Source organism: Lissotriton helveticus, chromosome 1_1 (genome assembly GCF_964261635.1).
Source record: "Lissotriton helveticus chromosome 1_1, aLisHel1.1, whole genome shotgun sequence".
In the NCBI taxonomy this organism is placed as follows: Eukaryota; Metazoa; Chordata; class Amphibia; order Caudata; family Salamandridae; genus Lissotriton; species Lissotriton helveticus.
The window spans coordinates 1,648,270,882-1,648,291,385 of record NC_136057.1 but is presented as its reverse complement, the minus strand read 5'-3'; the positions used below and the strand labels follow the sequence as shown (position 1 = coordinate 1,648,291,385).

General features: G+C 44.6%; 1 protein-coding gene across 1 annotated transcript in view; it reads left to right on the top strand.

Annotated features, from left to right (window-relative positions):
* Nucleotides 1–3,303: 3,303 nt before the first annotated feature.
* Nucleotides 3,304–20,504, top strand: part of CYP27B1 (cytochrome P450 family 27 subfamily B member 1) — a 32,599-nt gene continuing 15,398 nt past the window's right edge. The window contains exons 1-4 of the mRNA XM_078688787.1: nucleotides 3,304–3,553; nucleotides 14,399–14,589; nucleotides 17,723–17,919; nucleotides 18,620–18,820. Of these exons, the coding sequence (XP_078544913.1) occupies nucleotides 3,362–3,553; nucleotides 14,399–14,589; nucleotides 17,723–17,919; nucleotides 18,620–18,820 (781 nt within the window). The 5' untranslated portion in view covers nucleotides 3,304–3,361. The remainder of the gene's footprint in view (nucleotides 3,554–14,398; nucleotides 14,590–17,722; nucleotides 17,920–18,619; nucleotides 18,821–20,504) is intronic.

The window sequence follows — 20,504 nt, the reverse complement described above, 5'->3', positions numbered from 1 at the left end:
TCTTACATAGCTCCTTAGACACTAGGCAGCTGAGCTGAGGACTACACAAGACAGGCGCCCGTCCGTGGGGCGCAGATTAGCAGTGCCTAAGGCAGTTTGCAACTCTCCTAGCATGGGCCTTGTCCAGGTTGCCCCCCATCAACACTCCTCTCCCTCCTCCCCACCGTAAGGAAGACAGCAATCAGACATCCTGGCTCTGGTGCACAAGTATTTCCCCATCACCCTGCTGGTTGGCTCCTGGCATTAGTGAATGAGAATTCTTACACCGTGGCCAGCGCTCCTATCCAGTATTTATTCTCTTCTTGGATACAGCAATGTTGATTCCAGAGATCCATCTGTGGATTTGTTTCAGGCAGTTCATGACATTTTATAGGTCGGCAGGCTAAATTATTTCATCACTCAGGGTTCAGCAGGAAGAGCGGGTGGAGCTTGGGTGCTCAATGACTGTGGATTACACAAAGCTGTGTGCAGTAACACCTCTGAGAGAAGAAAGAAGAAGGAAATGGTCAGGGACTGTCCCTGCACCTCATATGTGCAACTGACTCCCTCCTTTCTTTCACAGGATCCACTTCAACGGACCTCACGATTGTTCTTACAATCTGCATCCCTCTCGAAAGCTCATGCCACCTTCCATCTTGTGCACCACCCACTAGGAGGGGATCTTAGCACTACAGATAGAGTCCACACTCACCACTATCCACAGGCACAGCACACACGCACTCTACATACAGGTCAACTGCAACTTACCCAGAGTCCTTTACCCACAAGGCAACTGGCCTATAGTAAAAAGTGGGCTCTGTAGGGAGCATTTCACAACCCAATTTCAAAACACCCAACAGGGTATTAGCCTCCTTTAGGGAGGCTCTCCTCCAAGCAGAGGTACGAATACCAAAGATCAGATAGCAAAAGTCTGGTAGCTTACTCGGGTTAGAAGCCATATTTCTGCAGTAGAAGTATTCTTGGTAATTTTATTCCTCCTGATGTTGCTGGTCCTCCTCTGGTTCTTTGCTTCCTGGTTATCCTTTTCATCCTCTTGGTTCATTTTATGTGGCACGTAGAATATTTGGAATGCAATTAGTAATATGCAATGTAACCTGTCCCTGATTAAACTGACCTTTTAAAGAATGAAAGGCTGAACTCACTTTCTTACAATCAGTACCTGTGACATGCAGTCACACACTACTCTGAGCAATGGCAACAATACACATTAGCCTTCAGTTAAACATGTATACCGAGTTTTAATGCCAAGATCAAACAAATCAGAGACATAAAAACACATGATATGCAAACATATCCCTTGCAAGATCGATCCTTAGGTGAACATACTAAACAAAGGATGATCGTGTGGAATTAAATTAAACAATTCTCATAAGAAATTTTGATTTTATATGGTTTAGTCACTTCCTATGACGTCACTTCCCTTGATGACACTGGGCACAGTGCTCAATCATTTCCCCTCTAACTTCTTATATGATTGGCACAGGTTTCCTCGGGAAAAAAAGCCTATAAGGGGGATTCCAAGTTGTGAAACCTTTCCAATAATGCTGCAGCTGGGAAGGGGCTGAAGTAACACTTGCAACACTTCTGTAAGTTGTGGAATGGGTTCTCCTCCGCGCGTGAGAATGACTTGTAAGGTTTCAGATTTTCCAACGATCACGCTGGCATATAATATTAAAATACATTATACGAGGGCAGGACGCATGAGAGAGGCTCATGGGGCAGTGGAAAGGGAGATGAATGCAGGAATTGGTAGGGGTACTAAGTGAGGGAACACGCAGCATTTTTGTAAACTTACCACATTTTTGGGAAGACTTTCAAAACAGAGAAAGGGGGAGAGTGTGTGTGTTTTTGTCTGCGTGTATGTAAATAATTCCTGGTGAAACCCGACAGAGACCCCACCATACCCGATTAAAAGCCCCTTGCATCCATCAATTTGCCAGAAAATAAATGTATTAGAAAAGTGTTCACCCTAGACAACCCCTGAAGCTAAGCTACGACCCTACTCATACAGGACGCGCTACAGGGAAACCGGCAAAATGCAGATTATTAACTCCATCAAACAAAAAAAAGTGAACAATTATAACACCATTAACCCCCCCCCCCCGAAAAAAAGAGTACTAGTAACACGTCCAAAATACTGCACAACAGGCGTTGATTGAAATGGAAACACTGAATTGCATGTGATCACAGTTCTGCAGTAAGTGTTCACTAATTAGCATTGCCGATACTCTCCCATTATAAGTAGTGAACCCCTTACGAGAAGTGCAGATTCTCAAGAGCGTCTACTCAGTACATGACAATACCACCCATGTGACCAATGTTACGTGCCCCCTGAAAGCTGAACAGCGATGGCGCGCCTGAAGCGTAAGGCGTATCTCCCCGTGGCTCAAAAATAAAAAATAAAAGTGTAAAGTGGTCTAGTGCTCAGTAAAGCGCTCTCATGGAATTGGACAAAGTTTGCGCTATGTATCACTGCAAAAAAAATGCACACAAAGCCGCCCTCCACCAAACCCCCCCCCACCCCCAAATATAGAACGAGGGGTTTCCACTTCCCTAACACCTCCGATACATGTATATATATAATATATATGTGTGTGTGTGTGTGTGATATATAGGCATATATCATTTACATACATATACATATATATGTGTGTGTGTATATATATATATATATATATATGTCTATATATGATATATATACATCATATATCATATACAGACATATATATATATATATATATATACACACACACACATATTATATATATGTATATATACACATATACATACATATATATATATACATATATATATATATATATATATATATATATATATATATATATATATATATATATATATATATATATATATATATATATATATATATATATATATCTGCACATCAACCAGTCCTGGGCCGTCTATTTCCACAGCGGGACCTCCCAGGTACGGACCTCACCGCACAAAAAGATATAGCTGACTCGTCTCCAATAGTTCTTTGGTTGCAGTGATTTATTTATTTCATTTTGTTAAATCTCTGGTATAGCTCAGCTTCTGTCCGCAGGTCACTGTCAGGCTCAGCCCACGTGGAGCCCAGTTCCCCGAGCACGCTTCCACCACTAGGTCCATGGCCACGCCCACTCAGGCTGTCATTGGCTCGCCGCAGCCCGTCCCTTGTCGGAGCACCGGCCGCTCATTGGCGGCCTCTTCCGAGGGTATGCGGGGGGTGTGGACCCTTCAGAGAGGGGTGCCAGCCTACTAGTTTATTGTGAGAGACCGCATTATTATAAATACGGACAGCGGAGGCTGCCAAAATGCTGCTGCCAACCTGTACCTGGCTCCCACCTTGGCGACAATCATGGCTCAGTCCCTCAAGGCGTCCTTCTTCCTCAGGGGCTTCCCAGAGCTCTGGACCGAGTCCTTCCTCCGGGGCACCGAGAAGGTCATCAAAAGGCACAAGTCCCTGGCAGACGTGCCAGGACCCTCCACACTCGGTTTCATCACTGATCTCTTCTGCAAGAAGGGGCTGTCGAGGCTGCACGAACTGCAGGTAAGACTCAGCGCTGCATGCCAGCCGGTAAGATAGCTCAGTGGGTTACAGCAACTGCTGTCGAAAGATCCTTTCCAAAGATCTGAACTGAACTTGCGCTATGCCGAATGTGAAGAACTCACCTGATCTTTAGTCTCTCATAGTATTCTGGCTCTTACAGATCCGCATTTATAAAGGAACACGCAAAAGCTACAAGTACCACATCATAAAGATTAAAACAACAGAAGTGAAGGGCTATTCGAATCGATACCCTAATAAATAGGTAAAGGTATACGCGGTGGGCATCCTGCATCTCACAGGTTCTGAGTCTGACATGACAGTTTGGAATCGCATCCCCTTAATTCGATACTAAGGTTAATTCTGGTTTGACCAATGCCAACCAGATCTGTAGTTTAAAGCACAGTTAGACTAATATGATTTTTGGTGAATGACATGAGGTATCACTTCAAAACCATCACAACTCCTGTCAGAGGGGGCCGCCTCTGAGGTGTGTGAAGTAAACACAGGATGCATTGTACATAGTTTAGTGAAAACTCGCTGGGGCAGATTTATGAAGGCCATGCGCCGCCGGTGCGTCATTTTTAACATGGGAAAAAGTGACGCACCGGCGGCGCAAGGCCTTCATAAATCTGCCCGCTGCATTTATCACCAATGGGCGCATCTGCACGCCTTACTGCTAGCGAGAAGACAGCCTTGTGCAACATACTTATTAACAGAGTTTGTTTCTTGGACTGAATGTTTTTCACGTGCATAAAATACCAAAAACACTGGTTCTGTAAGGCATCACAAAGTAACTGCAACGCAACATATTGGCTGTGTAGAAAGACACCTAAAATCAGATTCTGTGTAGAAAGACATCTAACATCAGATTCTGTGTAGAAAGACATCTAAAATCAGATTCTGTGTAGAAAGACATCTAAAATCAGATTGTGTGTAGGAAGAAATCTAAAATCAGATTCTGTGAAGGAAGACATCTTAGATCAGATTCTTTGAAGAAAGATATCTTAGATCAGATTCTGTGTAGAAAGACATCTAAAATCAGTTAATACAAAATTAAATGTATCTTGTTCAACCTTTGGGTTCCGGAGCGGACAATGTGTGCAATCTGAGAAACACATTTGGTGAAAAATACACAGCTTTGTAGAAAGCTCAGCTGCATGGCCCACTTTCTTATTATTGGAGCAGGTGCCACACTACAGCAGTTCAATAAATAGTCCAGTCAAGTCAAAGAGAGCTTTATTTCGGCAGTACGGTCATAAAAGCGCATAAAATATTACAAATACATTTAATGCAAAAATTATACTAAAATATCATCATAAAACCAAGAGTGCATATACAGATTGTGCAAGGTTTTCTGGTTCAGCATTAACTGCACTCCCTCTTGACAATTGTCAAAAATAATGCAGGCGATATTCAACAATGGATATGTATTTTACATCGTTCAATAAATATAATGACCACTTATATGAAGCACACACCACAGACTGGATTGGGTCCAGGCGGCTAAAGCCATGGGTGTTGCTATTACCCAGCTCAGAATCTTCCTCGGATGGCTGGAAGGCTGAGTTGTCCCTGCTAGGGTTTGAGCCAGGGACGCGAAGGTCTGTGGGTGGACGCTGAACAAATTACCAGCATTGTAGGAATACATACATATATAGAAAAGATGGGATTCCTTGCCAGGGGAGCCAGCTTCCCCATTGTAAGCCACTTCTGCTGAGAATACCTGGCTAACATTATCTAGACAAGATGGAACAACTTCTTGTGTCCTTCATGCATATGCCAAGGGACACACCAGACTCCCTGACAACTGGATGCTCAAACTTTAGGTAGGGTTACGATGGAGCCCCTGACAGATACAAAGTGTTGGGATAAACTGTCCACACCACTTTTAAAGGACATCAACTTTAGAAGCCCAGTCAAGAGCAGCTCTCTTCTTGTCACTGGCCACAACTTCTAGCTGAATATCAGTGTCTCCATCTTACTGCTGCACATCACAGGCCGCAGCCTATCACTGTGCATCACAGGCTGCAACTTTTAGGGGTGGACGGAATTTGCAGAATCGCGCTATGCAAAGCTCCGAAATGGTAAAAAATCTCTGCGAGCACGCAAAAGTTCCACGAACACGCGGAATTGCTTGTTCCGCCCGTTCGCAATGCTTTTATCCTGTTTGCGAATGCTGTTTGCGTGCTTGAAGAGAAATATCTCACAAACAGGCATTTTGAAAGCGTGAACAAGCAAAAAATTCCGCAAAGCCGCTGATCGCGGAATTTTCGACAATTCCCCGTTCTCCGTGGAACACCAAATTCCGCAAATTCCACGAGCGGGAAGTAATTTACCACCCAGGCCTACTTATCACTACGCATCACAGGCCGCAACTTGTCACTGCGCATCACAGGCCACAACTTGAGGCTGAATTTCACTGTCTGCATTCTATTGATGCGCATCACAGGCCACAACCTCCAGCTGCATGTCACAGCCCACAACTTATTAATGCATCTCACAGTCCACAGCTTATTAATGCATCTCACAGTCCACAGCTTATTAATGCATATCACAGTCCACAGCTTATTAATGCATCTCCCAGTTCAGAGCTTATTAATGCATCTCACAGTCCACAGCTTATTAATGCATCTCACAGTCCACAGCTTATTAATGCATCTCCCAGTTCAGAGCTTATTAATGCATCTCACAGTCCACAGCTTATTAATGCATCTCCCAGTTCAGAGCTTATTAATGCATCTCACAGTCCACAGCCTATAACTGGATGTCACAGTCCACAGTTTACAGCAGTTTATCACTCTCTACAACTGACCGCTCCACATCCCAATCTCTAGTCTACAGCTTAGCCGCACAAAGCCCACCATTTTGGCTGCTCGGTGCAGTCCGCTTCTTACAGCTGCACATGCGGGTTTTAGCTGCATATCTCAGTCCACAGCTCTGATCTGCACATTGAGGTTGTAACTGCACCCAGCTAATGGCTGAACATGTCCATCTACATCTCAAGGCTTCAGATGTCCATCTACAGCTCATGGCTACACATGTACATCTACAACTCATGGCTACACGTCCATCTACAGCTCATGGCTACACATGTCCATTTACAGCTCATGGCTACACATGTCCATTTACAGCTCATGGCTACACAAGTCCATCTACAGCTCATGGCTACACGTCCATCTACAGCTCATGGCTACACATGTCCATCTACAGCTCATGGCTACACATGTACATCTACAACTCATGGCTACACGTCCATCTACAGCTCATGGCTACACATGTCCATCTACAGCTCATGGCTACACATGTCCATTTACAGCTCATGGCTACACAAGTCCATCTACAGCTCAAGGCTACACATGTCCATCTACAGCTCAAGGCTACACATGTCCATCTACAGCTCATGGCTACACATGTCCATCTACAGCTCATGGCTACACATATCCATCTACAGCTCATGGCTACACATGTCCATCTACAGCTCATGGCTGAACATGTCCATCTACAGCTCATGGCTGAACATGTCCATCTACAGCTCATGGCTACACATGTCCATCTACAGCTCATGGCTTCATATACATATCGTTGCTGCACATTACATTTTGCAGATGTAATTGCACATTTCATCCGACAAGTTGTATATGCACATCACCCCCATTTAAAATGATAGATCAAAGCCCACAACTTGCAGCTGAATATATCAGCCCACACGTTGGCTTAGCTAAACACGAATGCAAAGCTTAGCGGCGCACGCCATTGTTTGCAGGTTCCAGTGGGGTTATGGGGTTTATAGCTGCATGTCAAAGTCTATAGCTTGTGATTCCACATCATCTACATCTTAGTTACGCACCACTCCACAGCTGGTGATTACACATCACAGCCTGCAGCTGCACATATGATGCACAGCTGCATATCTCAGTCCACAGCTTTTAGCATTGCATTGAGTTTATTTTTATTTTTCATTTAAGCAGTCATCACAGCTACATCTCCAAGATATGCTTTCCAAGACAAAGCAACAATTTCGAATTCAGGTTTCCAAAAGAAGACACAGGACTAAACTATACATTAAAAGTACAGTTGTGAGGTAGTACTGAACAGATCCCGTAGTGTGCGGCAACATTTTGCAGCAGATGAACATGAACGTCATAATATTTCAGGCATAGACCTAATATGTCACCGTGACAGTACACAGGACATTTCCCAGAAGTATGCACATTATATATTTGCTAGAGTGGATACCTGCATGTAATTTATGGTTGTACATCTTAGCCTACAGCTCATTGCTGCGTATTATGGGGCTTGCCGGGAAGGGGAAGCCTGATCCTGGGGATGCCCGTAAGAAACTTCTTCCATGGACGGGGCCTCACGGAGCCAAAAAAATGCCCGCAAAAAGAGCCATAACACACACAATTGATGGATGAATGTATGACACTGTTCTGCATTCTGTCCATCAATTGTCCTTTTTGCATTTGTCACCCCGAGTGGGACGGGTATGCTGAGACGTGGGTCCCTTGCTCTCCATGCCACTGGAGTCAAGCTATCCTGCCTGATGAGGGCTGAAAGCCCGAAACCGGTCCTAGGATGCTTGATTCCGGTCGAGGGAGGACCTGGCCTGGCAGTTCGGGCTGGACTGTTCCCATTGAGCGCAGGGTAAAGACTGATTTGCATATAGCTGGGTCCAAACCGGAATGGCATGGTGAGAAAAATAACGATGGATTGAGGCCCAGATCTCTGTACTGGGGTGAATGTATAACATTGTTCTGCAGTATGTCCATCAATTGTTCTTTTTGCAAAAAGAGCCTGGCACCCAGGAAGGAGGGGTAGGCGACTGATCAGGTAGGAGGCAGCAGCAGGCAGTCAAGGCACTTGCAGCCTGGGTCAGGCCTGGTGGCCACCCACTCAAATTAGCAGTAGCAAGGGTACCCTGGGGCAGCAAGCGCTAGACAACAAAGGAAGGAGGCTGCCACACAGGGGGCTGTGCTCGTAGTGCTGCAAGGAGTTTAAAGAATAACGCATCAGAGTGTGATAATTTTATAGATGCGATGCAGTGTTGAAATCATGGAGTGTACGAATGACCATGTAAAAACGATATTTAGGTTTCATACTTTCAAATGAACTGCAGCCTTTATGCACCAGCTAAGACTCCATTTCTGATTACCCGGTAGGGTGGGGGGGTAGCTAAGGTGCACGAAGATGGTTGCAGGTGAAGGCGAGGGGGGGTGTGTCACTCACACGTCTGGGAGGGGTTACAGTTAGCGGCATGTAAGTGCACATTTCACTCTACAATTCATAGCTTCACATCGCATTCCAGGTTCTTACTGTTGATGACAGTTGCCAGCATGCAGCTGAACATCCCAGTGTACAGAGTGGCTGCACACCAGGCACAGCTTATAGCGGCACACCACAGTCTGCAGGTTACAGGAGCACATGCAGTTTAAAGGGCTTCTCATAGTCTACAGTTTGTCACTGCACCTCGCAGTCTACAACCTTGCTGCACACCTCTCTAGACTGCAGCTTGTGGGGTCTCCATTTCTATGCCATGCCTCTCGTTTTATGTTGCCTGCTGTGCCTGAATGAGTGAATAACAGTTGGGGTGCGTGGGCTGAGCAGCAAGGATGATGCTCCCGGTGGGTCTTTCCTGCTTCTTTCTTAACATCTTCTACTTGTAACAATATGGTTCTTATCCTAAGGAATAAACCAACCGGTTATCACCTATAATACTGGCTACCCTGATTTTTCATTTACCACAGAGCTTGTATCTGCGCATCTTATGTTACAGGTCACATATTAAGATATAGGCCTCTGTCTAGAGTGACACTGTGGGTGAAAAACAATGGCTAGGAATGCCACCCAGACATCTTTGGATATAGGCCTCTGTCTAAGAGTGGCACTATGGGTAAAAAAGAATGGCTAGGAATGCAACCAAGACATCTTTGGATATAGGCCTCTGTCTAGAGTGGCACTGTGGGTGAAAAACAATGGCTAGGAATGCTACCCTGACATCTTTGGATATAGGCCTCTGTCTAGAGTGGCACTGTGGGTGAAAAACAATGGCTTGGAATGCTTCCCAGAGCAACTGGCGGTGGTTACCCTATTTGCAAGGATTCCTCTCATCATCTTTTGTGTGTCAAATCAAAATAGAGCCTTCTACTCATTACCATGCAAGGCAGCATTGTGAGTGCTTGATAACAGAGTAAGCTTTGCAATGGCGTTCCCTATTAAGCCTGACATTTACACATGTCTTGTATATTGGCAAGTTTGACGCATCTGGCTTTCAATTGTATGTCATTTACTAATACAATTAACAGGAACTAAGTTTTGTAGGGTTACTGTAGATAGCTCAGGGGCCTAATGCAACTTCGACAGAAACGTGTAGGTAACCATGTGTCCCAGCAAGCTCTATTAACAATTTCATCCTTCTAGGCAACACAATGAATAATATGGTTGTTGTAAAAATATATTTCATCCTACCATCAATACCCTTTGAATCCTGCAACAATCATCAAATGGTTGTTGTGTAATATAAAGCTAATGTTTCCACAAAAACATGGTTAGGTAAACAGGCAGCGGTTCCCTGATCCCAAATTTCATGTCCCTCCAATAACCGCCCACAAAGCTATGTTTGTTTAACTGGGTTATTTTTTGTAAATTTGTTCATCACTGCTGTATAAAAACTGGTGCTGAAACTAGAAATATTTTATGTCTATTTTGAGATGTGGATGATGTATGCCTATGTGGAACCGCCAATTTCTTCAATATCCATTTTTTAAAAATTTGCATTGAATGAAAACCTAGCATCTTGCCAAAACTTTTAGGGCCACATGTATCAATATTGGAAATAGCGATTACCTAATTGCGATTTTCTGCGAATCACAATTAGATAAACCATTATTCCTAATGAATGAAACTCCACTAGTTTCATTTAACAATTCAAAGTGGGTCCCACATCAACCTACCTCATGAATATTAATGAAGTAGGTTGCAATTTGCGACCCATTGAGAATCCCTAAAATCACGGGGATGGTGGATAGCTGTGCTCAACAGACAATCATGTCCTTGATTGCGTTTAAATGAAGCAATCCTTTTTTTAAAATGCAGCCCGTTTTCTTTAAAGGAAAATGGGTTGCGTTTAAAAAAGGAAAAGGTAGTTTTCTTTTCATTTTTTACGGGCAGGCAGTGGTACGTGGGACCACTGCCTGCTTTTTAAAAAACATTTACGCTACAATTCCCAAAACCACTTCCCATTTGCAAATGGGTTACCACCTACTTGAAGTAGGTGGTAAAATGCGGTTGTTTTGCGACCGTAGAACACGCCCCTTCCTAATACTGAATCGGTATATAGTCACACTTCCAAATTGCAATTCGATAACATGTTACCAAATGCAAATTGGAATTCATACATACCAAAATGCATTTTACTGGTCGCAAACAGCCCAATTCTGCAAATCCGGCCGTTTGCGACCGGTAAAATGCATAGTTATTTGTGGGGAAATTAACCTAAAAATGGCGTAAGGGCTGCATCTATATCCTACCCAAAGGAATCGGCCTAACCCTGCCCATGTGACATTAATGCAGGATATTCCATCTATGGTCCAGTTAGGTAAGCGGGCCATGTACATGTACAAACGACTACTCATGACGCAACTGTGAGAGGTGCATGGCAATGACATCTACCCTGCTGGCCAGCAAGAGAATACTGAACACTATGTGGAAGCTGAGTAGGCTTCCCAAAACACTGCTACGGGGTGCTCCTCAGTATGACTCACCTCAAATCCAAAAACCACAGGATGTGCCATCCATGTCAACGTGATCACATCTTTCAGACATTTCTATTGTTATTTTAGTACACTGACATCGCCAAAGAGTGGTGTCTGCTTAACAGGGCTGGCAAAATAACTCTTTGTGCTACAGTGGCAAATTTTCCCAACCTTCCTTCACAGTTAGAAAGGCCCAATTTGGGCCAGAAAATGTGTAGAAAGTTTGAAACACACAAACTTGTAATTAAAATACATAGAATCACACACAAACCTTGTATTGCAATATCCACCGAAAATATCCCACAATTCGCAGCATGATGAGAAGCACAGAAGACTCATGGTATGTTTGGGGGTAAAACCTTAAAATTCACCTTGGCCCTGGAGACAGATTGGGTTTCCGGTCAATGAGCACAGCGATGAGAGATGCAGTTCCATTGCGTGTGTCCTTTGGCCTCAAACAGATAAATGAACAATGTTCAGTACCCAGGAAGTGGACAATAAGGTCAGTGCATCTCACAGGTAGCTTAGTGCCAGTGAGACTATGGACCCCTTAGTAAGTTCTAAAGACATTCAGCTTTCAAATAGATTAACTGCATACACAAATGTATTGTAATTTGATAGCAGATTTATATAGCACTTATTACCACTGGCGAGGTGTTGAAAGTTTGTACAGACAGATAGGGCACTACTCAGTGGAGCCCAGAATTAGTACATCGTGTTAGTTGCAGGTGCTACTATTAGTTGTATATCATGCACCATGATTAGAGCTGATATACCCATTAGTTGCACACAATGTCTACTCTAGTTCTGTCAGTGTTTAGCTTGCAGCTGCTTAACAGAAAGCCACATGAAATAGCAGTTTGTGTAGCAGGAGTTAGGTGGGATCTGGGTGCTAATACTTTTGTGGTTATGTGCAGGCCCACAGATTGAATAAGAGCTAGGACATCTTAAAAGTGAAGTCTCCTGCACAGTTTGAAACCCACTACAATACCACAGTCCAGGCGCCCAATGCTGCAAAGTAGCAACTGTGAGAGGACCACACAATTCTCGCTGCCTGGACAATGTGTCCACAAGCACCAGACCCGCAGTCAATATTGATCGAGGCCCATGTGAGCGAAAACATATATTTTAACTGTACACTTACAGGCACATGCATCAAAGGATTTTGCGATCGCAAATGGTGCGAATCGCAAAAATCGGCCGTTTGCGATTGCAAAATCTGCTTTTGGAATACATGAAGGGTGAAGGCCCTCGCAATTTGCGAATTCACAAATATTTGCGAATTCTCAAATTGCGATTACATTTAAGGAAGCACATTTTGCGATTCCTTAAATGCAATGCATTAAACTTTAAAAAATTGCGATTTCGCAATTAGGGTAGCAAATTACCATGAGGTTGAACCTCATGGTAATTTGCGAAAACTTTGAAAAATGCACTTTTGTGCATTTTTCAAAGTATCATGTTGTGCACACACATGCCCTTAGGCATCTTGTGCACAGATTAATTTCAGGGGTGCATCAGGGTGTCCTTTGGACAGCCCTGCACTCTTGAAATCACATTCTCAATTTGCAATTCACTAATTTCTAATCGCAAATTGAGAATGTCTTCCCATTCATTCCTATGGGCCTCTAGGCCCATAGGAATGAATGGGGAGGTATTCCTTAATTGCGACTCGCAATTTGCGAGTCGCAATTAAGGAATATTAAGAAATCGCAATTTATTTTACCAAAAAAAAAAAAGGAATATGTCCTTGTGTAACGTAACTGGTGCTCAGTAAAGCGCTCCAATACCTTCGGGTCGAGTTTGCGCTATATATATATATATATATATATATATATATATATGGATTGATTTTGGGTGACCAGCTGAACTTCATAGCAGATAGGGGATTTCAGTACCATGTTTAGTCATATTTTATTTTGGGTGCATTTTTCAGCACACCCATGACTAAGTCTGAAGACTAGTGTGGCAATTATGTTAAAATACTATGACTGGATGACAGTTCCAGCATTAGTGCAGCTGCTGATGACATCACCTGGTAATCACAATGAGAAAGCATTCAAGGATCAGTGTTAGCATAATCCAGAGCTAATAAGGCTACACATCACTCAATTTCCGTCTCTTGTGTTATGTCCTCCTCTTTCCTTTGCTTTCTGGCAGTCGGGCTTTACACTGGAAGAATTTATCATAGGAAAAGAATGACTAAAGGAACAGTAATGCAGAGAAAACCACCCACGCCTAGCATGATGCAACCCTTGATCGTTGCAGGAAGCAGATGACAAAAGAGAACACCCAGTCTATGGTTCCTGACATCATTTGTGGTCTGTAGTGCTAAAAAAAAAGGTAATTAAAACCACCAGAGGAACTAAGGGAAGTGTATGCTTTTTGTGCTGACTCATCAACCACAACTAAAGATTATTTGATGAGATATGGGATGTTGAGATGGACAGGGTCGGAAACAATACATAGTATTGATTTGATATATATAAACATCAGGGCTGGAGCGAAAACCAAAAACAGGCCTTGCAAAAATCTTCAAACCAGCCCCACACCGCTGAGCACCATGACTAGAATGGGGCAGGGGGCGCCATGACTAGAATGGGGCAAAAGACATGGCTGGGTCACAGCAGCCCTACCAGCTGTGAAAAGGGCCCCTAGTTCAGCCTACCACCGAAATGCCAGAGAGGCAGAATGGCTAGCCCAGCTCGAAATGTGATTGTTTTTCTGTCAACAGCCAGGAGTATTGAACTAGGACATGATTTGTGGATTGAGAAATCAGAAGATCTGAGTTATAATTTCAATTTCTGCACTTATCCAGACAGACAGTGCCATCATGGGCAAAGCACTTGGTCGTCCAGTGGTTCAGTGCCTTTACCACTGAAATTTGGAGAATGTACTGCTAAAGAAACTAGACATGTAGGTACAGGCACATAAACATAGCCATAACTGCTTTGGTGCTATTTAGAAATCGTTTGTTGCTCCTAGAGACATCAGGGAGCCTTTGTATGCAATTAGTTAATGCGAAGCAACCTTTTTGCTGAAAATATTTGTAATTGTTTTTAAAAAATGACGTGTCCTCTCTCTTTTATAGCTGGAAGGAAAAACTAAATTTGGCCCCGTTTGGAAGGCAAGCTTCGGCCCCATTTTGACCGTCCACGTCGCCGATCCGGCCTTGATTGAACAGGTCCTGAGACAAGAAGGAAAGCACCCCATCCGCTCGGACCTCTCCTCCTGGAAGGACTACCGCCAGTGCCGGGGGCATGCCTACGGACTCCTCACTGCGTGAGTACGCCAGGGTGCGCCATCTTGGGTTGTGCGTCGATTGGCAAACTGAGAGCAATCAAGACACCCCTAGCCGAGCAACAAGCAGGGCCGGACTGGGAACCAAAACAGGCCCTGGCAAAGTACTCAGCCCCCCCTCCCCCACAGGGGGGTGTGGGGGGTTGGGGGTGCCGCTGAGCTTTTTGCCAGGGCCGGTTTTCTGCCGATTTTGTTACAGGGACGATTTTGCAGCTATGCTGCAAAAACGGTCCTTTAACAAAAACAGCCCCCAGGGGCCCAAAACCGGCCCCCACCCGTGCGGCCCACCGGGGGATTGCCCGGTGCCCGCTATGACCAGTCCGGGCCTGGCAACAACCAAATAACACTACAGACTACACTAACAAGAGCATGGCAGGTGTTGGTGTAGCCCGTTGTGTTCACCACAGCAAGGGCTCTAATAGAGACAATGATGAGGTGGAAATTGCACGCTTAGGGGCAGATTTACAGTAACTGGCGCATCCCTGCATATCAGCAGGAATGCGCCAGTTATTGTGCATCACGGCAGACACCTCTTGCGCCACCATGGATGCGCCGCATTTACAATGCGACGCACCATGGGGCAAGAATAGACAGATGCGTGACGCATCTGCTGCTGTAAAGGTGATGCTTTGCTGGAGTCGCGTCGCAAGCGCGACGCAGCTCCAGCAAGGCTCGGGGTACCCCTATGCCTAAAATGCTGCGTCAATTCTTACGCCTGCTTCAAGCAGGCGCAGGGTTTTGACGCAGCATGGCCTTAAAAGTGACTGAGTGAATTCTTGTAGTTTTCACTCAGCCACTTTTAGGAGGCGTTCCTGCGCTGGAACGCAACCCCCCCTGCACCGGAACACCCACATGTGGCGCAGGGCTTTACAACGTAACACATCTCCCAGATGCGCCACGTTGTAAATACCCCGCAGCATGGCGCTGGATTTGCGCCGCGTCCCAAAAGCGACGCAACGGCGGCGCAAATGTGGCGTACGGGACTTGTAAATCTGCCCTTGTTTTCTTGACTGTTAACAGGTTTTCAAATGAAAGGGGGCCCGAAAGTATAATTCGTGATGCATGTTTAAAGGCAACACATAAAAAAAACGAATTTTTGAATAGGGTTGTGTGGTTATCTTGCTTTTTAAAGAATAAACTGGGACCGATTTTAAAATTAAAAATAACAATATTGTTAATTTACATCGTTTTTAACACGGAAAGAGAGTTCTGCCATCGCACTAACACCATGAAATGTTTGCTACGGGAAGTTGAAATATCGCCCAATATTTCAGGGGTAGTTATTATCCTCTATACACGTTCTACATCAACTATAAAACGTGTTTACCTTAAAAACAGTGCTGCTTTCGCTAAAAGAAGGGCAGCAAAGCATCGGTAAATAAATTGTAAGGATTTAATAAACAAGGGCGGGTCGAAAGCTAGAAAAAGGCAAAACATAAATGGAATAAATGTTACACACATTTCCAATTGCCAGCCAGGGCCTTCGTTGACTCTGGACTCTAGTTCCTGAAGGCGGGGCGGGGGAATTCAAACTTTCACTGTCTCACAGGTGTGGGACTCGTTTATGTCGCGTTTTCGCCAGTGTGGCCTTTTTACGTTGCACAGAGCATGCCCGGGCCGGCTGCAGCCCTCGCGATGCAGATCAGGGCCCCAAAACACTTCATCCGAAGGTCAGTGAATATCCATCTGTAGAGGTAGAGGAGATGAAAGGATCTCTCCATCACATTGTGCTGGGATGGGAGCGCCAGTTGCGTTACGTCACTGGCCACCACATTACGTCACTGGCCACCACATCAGGGCTGCCGGACACAGCATCTGATTCACTTCCGGGAGGCCTACTGCCACAGTAACCCCGCTCTTCCGGCGTGCTGCCAGTTTGGCGCCGGTGTATGGCCTCGGGAGGGTCTGCCTTGTTCGCTGCGTCACCCACAGCCCTACCCCTTCCTGCCCGTACCCGGTCTCTTGGCTGGTGCAACCGGGAAGATAGTGCATCCGAGGCGTGCCTTAGTTTAGATTTGTAACCGAGATAGAGTCTGCCGCCCAGAGCAGTGGGTGACTCACACCTCATTTACTCATTCCCTCCATTCATCGGGCCCTGCACATGTTGTCACTCGTTCATACATCAAGGAAGATCAGGATGTGAGTAATTCGTTGAGTACTATGGGGCTGCAGTAGCTAGAATGTTAATCTCTCATCACTTTAGGTCTTCTTGTGCTCACAGATGTTCAGAGATGTCAGGTAGTTCCATGTCATCTGTCAACCTCTGGCCTAAAAAAAATGCAGATGAAGTCATGTGATTAAAGTGCAATCCCATTGAGGTTAATGGAGAATGAACACGTTTTAGAGGGTGACATAGTTTTGAAAAGCGGGTGACTCCATTAAAGTGTATGGAAGTATTTTCCTGGGTGAGAGAATAGAAGTAAAATCAGTGTTGCAAAATGGAAAGATAGGAGTGCAGGTACCCTGTGCCAGAGTACCTGCTTATTTCTGAGAAGTGCTGGTACACTCCAATGTAAAGTATTGCACCTGTGCTGAGAGGTGCAGGTACTTCATCTCTCCAAATGCACTAATTAGACATTTTGGCATTGTAACAAATTTGTATGTCTGTCCCACTGCAAAAAATATTCTCAGGTTACACATCAGCTGCTGTTGTTGCACAGCGACGTCTTTAAGACCTGAAAACAATACACCGGGATCTAAATGTACAAACACAACTCAATCTTTGCAAAGCCAAGAAAAAGACAGTTTGAGGTTCTAAAACTTGGCAGGGCCATCCTGATCATGGCAACATTTTGGTTTACACAGACAAACCTTTGCCAAGTGTGCGGAACATACACATTTCTGCTCATCAGTCCTAACTTGAGCAGAAACTTTCCTTATTAAAGGTTACGTCTGATGTCACACAAGTACTTCAATATGATAAAATACGACCCAGATATAAATATATATCAGAACTGCATGTATTATAAAAATAAAAAGTATGGGCAGGAAATATAAGGATATATTTAAAAAAAAACTGAGAGCATAAACGGTGGGGTAGCTTGGTATAAAAGAACGCGGTGTCAGTGTTTAGTTTATGTATTTTAAGTGCAATGTTCTTTGATCCCTGTTCCAGAGAGGGGGAGGAGTGGCAGAAACTGCGCAGCCTGCTGGGTAAGCACATGCTGAAGCCAAAGGAGGTTGAGGCGTACAGTGGGGTCCTAAACGACGTAGTTGGCGACCTGGTCAAGAAACTGAAGCATCAGCGCAGCCAGAATGAGCGGCTAGTTGTCAAGGACATCTCCAGCGAGTTCTACAAGTTTGGATTGGAAGGTGGGACTTGTGGACGGGTATGAAAATGGAAAAAAGAGGGAAAATGTGTGTGCGTCATGTGTTCCTCCACTCCCATGCACCATTCACTGCCATCCTCAAGGAATGAGCGATATATGCATAGAGCCCTTTGTTGTGTATTTGTAGGCACCTCACTATCACAGCGCAAATCACTGACTCGCTTTCACCCTGAACATATAGAAGCCTTTAACTAGTGTCCCATCCTCTATACATCTTGGGTCATTGTCCAAGGCAGCCATTTTGAAAATGCGTTTCCAGACTATAGAGAAAGATGTCTTTGTGGGATGTTGTCTCTTGCTGCACTTTTACTCTCCTTAACATGATAGTGTTTAGCAACCACAACAACAAAGTGAGCGTCTCTAAATTGGCTATGATTATGTACATTCAGTGGCTGGCCTGAACCTCTAGGGTAATGTTTTGTGGAGCCACTGAACAATATAATTAGTTTTTTACCATCTGATGTTCACTATAGCGACTTGTGGTAGGGTAGTTGTGTCTTTACACTTTTTTTATGTGCTTGCTAGTGTGGGCTTAAAAACACTAACCCAACTGTGTGTACAGTGCTTAGTATTCAAAAAGATGTGCACTGTGGCAGCCAAAATACTTTAGGAGCCGCCTCATGTTGTGCACAGCCATTTACACTGTCACTTTCCTGATCTTTTATGTTCTTCTTCTTCTCCAGGTATTTCGTCCGTGCTCTTTGAATCGCGTATTGGCTGCCTGGAGCTAACTGTTCCTCGGGAGACAGAGAAGTTTATCCAGTCCATCAACACCATGTTTGTGATGACGCTGCTCACCATGGCCATGCCCAAGTTCCTGCACAAGATCTTCAGAAGGCCCTGGCAGAAGTTCTGTGAGTCATGGGACTACATGTTTGCTTTCGGTGAGGATATGTTTCAATCTAATTGCTGTAATCCTGTGTCGACCTCCTTGATAGCGCCTATTTTTATAAAGGGTGATTATCGTAACTGGCGCTGTTATTGGCCAATTTCATTGATTCATCAGCAAAAGTCTTGGGCAGAGTGATCTTTAACAGAAAAAGGACTTGGGTCAATGAAGAAAACATTCTTAGTGTTTGCCAGTATGGGCTCAGAGAAGGCCTGGGTACCATGGAACAGCATCTGAAACTCCAGCGTGTCGTTGCCAGGTGCAGCTCATTGTACTTGGCTCTCATGGACCCGTCTAGCATGTTGAGTCACATTAACAGGTCCAGGTTGTGGCCTCAGGGGCGTAACACAGGGCCCCACAGCCCACGCGGTGCGGGGGGCCCGAAGCTCTAGGGGGGCCCCCTTGGCACTGCACTCTGTCCGGAGAGCTCCTCAATGAGCCCGGAGGGGGCCCCTCTACATACCTTGCAGGGAGGCCCCCTCCAATTTCGTTACGCCAGTGTGTGGCCTATGCTATTGGAGCTGGGGCTTGAAATGGCTCTGGTAAACTTTTTGTACGGTTTCCACAGAAAGTTATCTGCCAGAGTAAAATATGGCCCTAATGGGGAATTTTCGGATGCTTTTGGCCTAGAACGGGACTGCGACAGGGTTGTATCTTAGCATCAATACCTTTTATTCATTGCATTAGCCAGCTGAACTTCCACTTGAATGAATGTGGGCAGGATGTCCCCTTGATTGACCATGTCCTGATTCTGTGCTTATTATATGTCACTGTGTTGTTGATGCGTACCCTTCGAATTAAAAAAATCTGGTCTTGAGTCTTGCTAACTTTATGACTAGCCTAGAAATGGACATCAACTGCGCTATGTCACACATAATGGCCTATAGCTGTGTTGAGATTCAACACACGTACTTTAACCATCATCTCTAACAATCTGACTAAGGTTTCTAGCTTTCCGTATTTAGGGGTTTGGTTTGATGCCTTTGGCTCATGGCACTCAAACATTGCAGCCAGACACCACAAATTTCATCACTCCAGAGGTGCCTTTTTGAACTATGGCCCTTCATTGGGAAGAAAGCCCATTGCAGCATTTTTGGAGATCTATAGAACTCAATGTGTGCCGGTAGTCATTTACGGGTCTGGTGTATTGGGAAAATGCCCAAACCCAATGCATCCAAATCGAGGAGAACCGCTTCAGTCGTCAGCTCTTATCTCAGCCACCCAATTGTCCCTTTTTTATATGTCAGGAAGAATATGGGCTAATGTTTACAGAGGACTTAATTTAACTCTCTCCGTTGATGCTACAGTTGTCTATTTGGACTAATCCCCATGCCTCCATCACTCATCAAGTAATAAGAGACTACCTTAACTGAGACCCGGGGCTGAATAATGGTTATCTTTTGTTTAGCGTTGTTGTGTTAACATGGGCAGGCCTTCCCTTTTGGCAGATCCAATCTCTATACCTAAAAAAGGTGGGCAATGGTTAAAGCGCACTTTTTTTAGAAGCCAGACACACTGAAAGAGATATAAATTAGCTTGTTAAGCCTACCAACAGAAAATACTTTAATCTGCAAACTACCAGGGGCATTAAATAGTATTTATTGCATACATCTGGCCATTGGGAGAGGTCCTTGTTGCTCAGATTCATAATAGGCTCTTTATGAACCTTATTATATTTC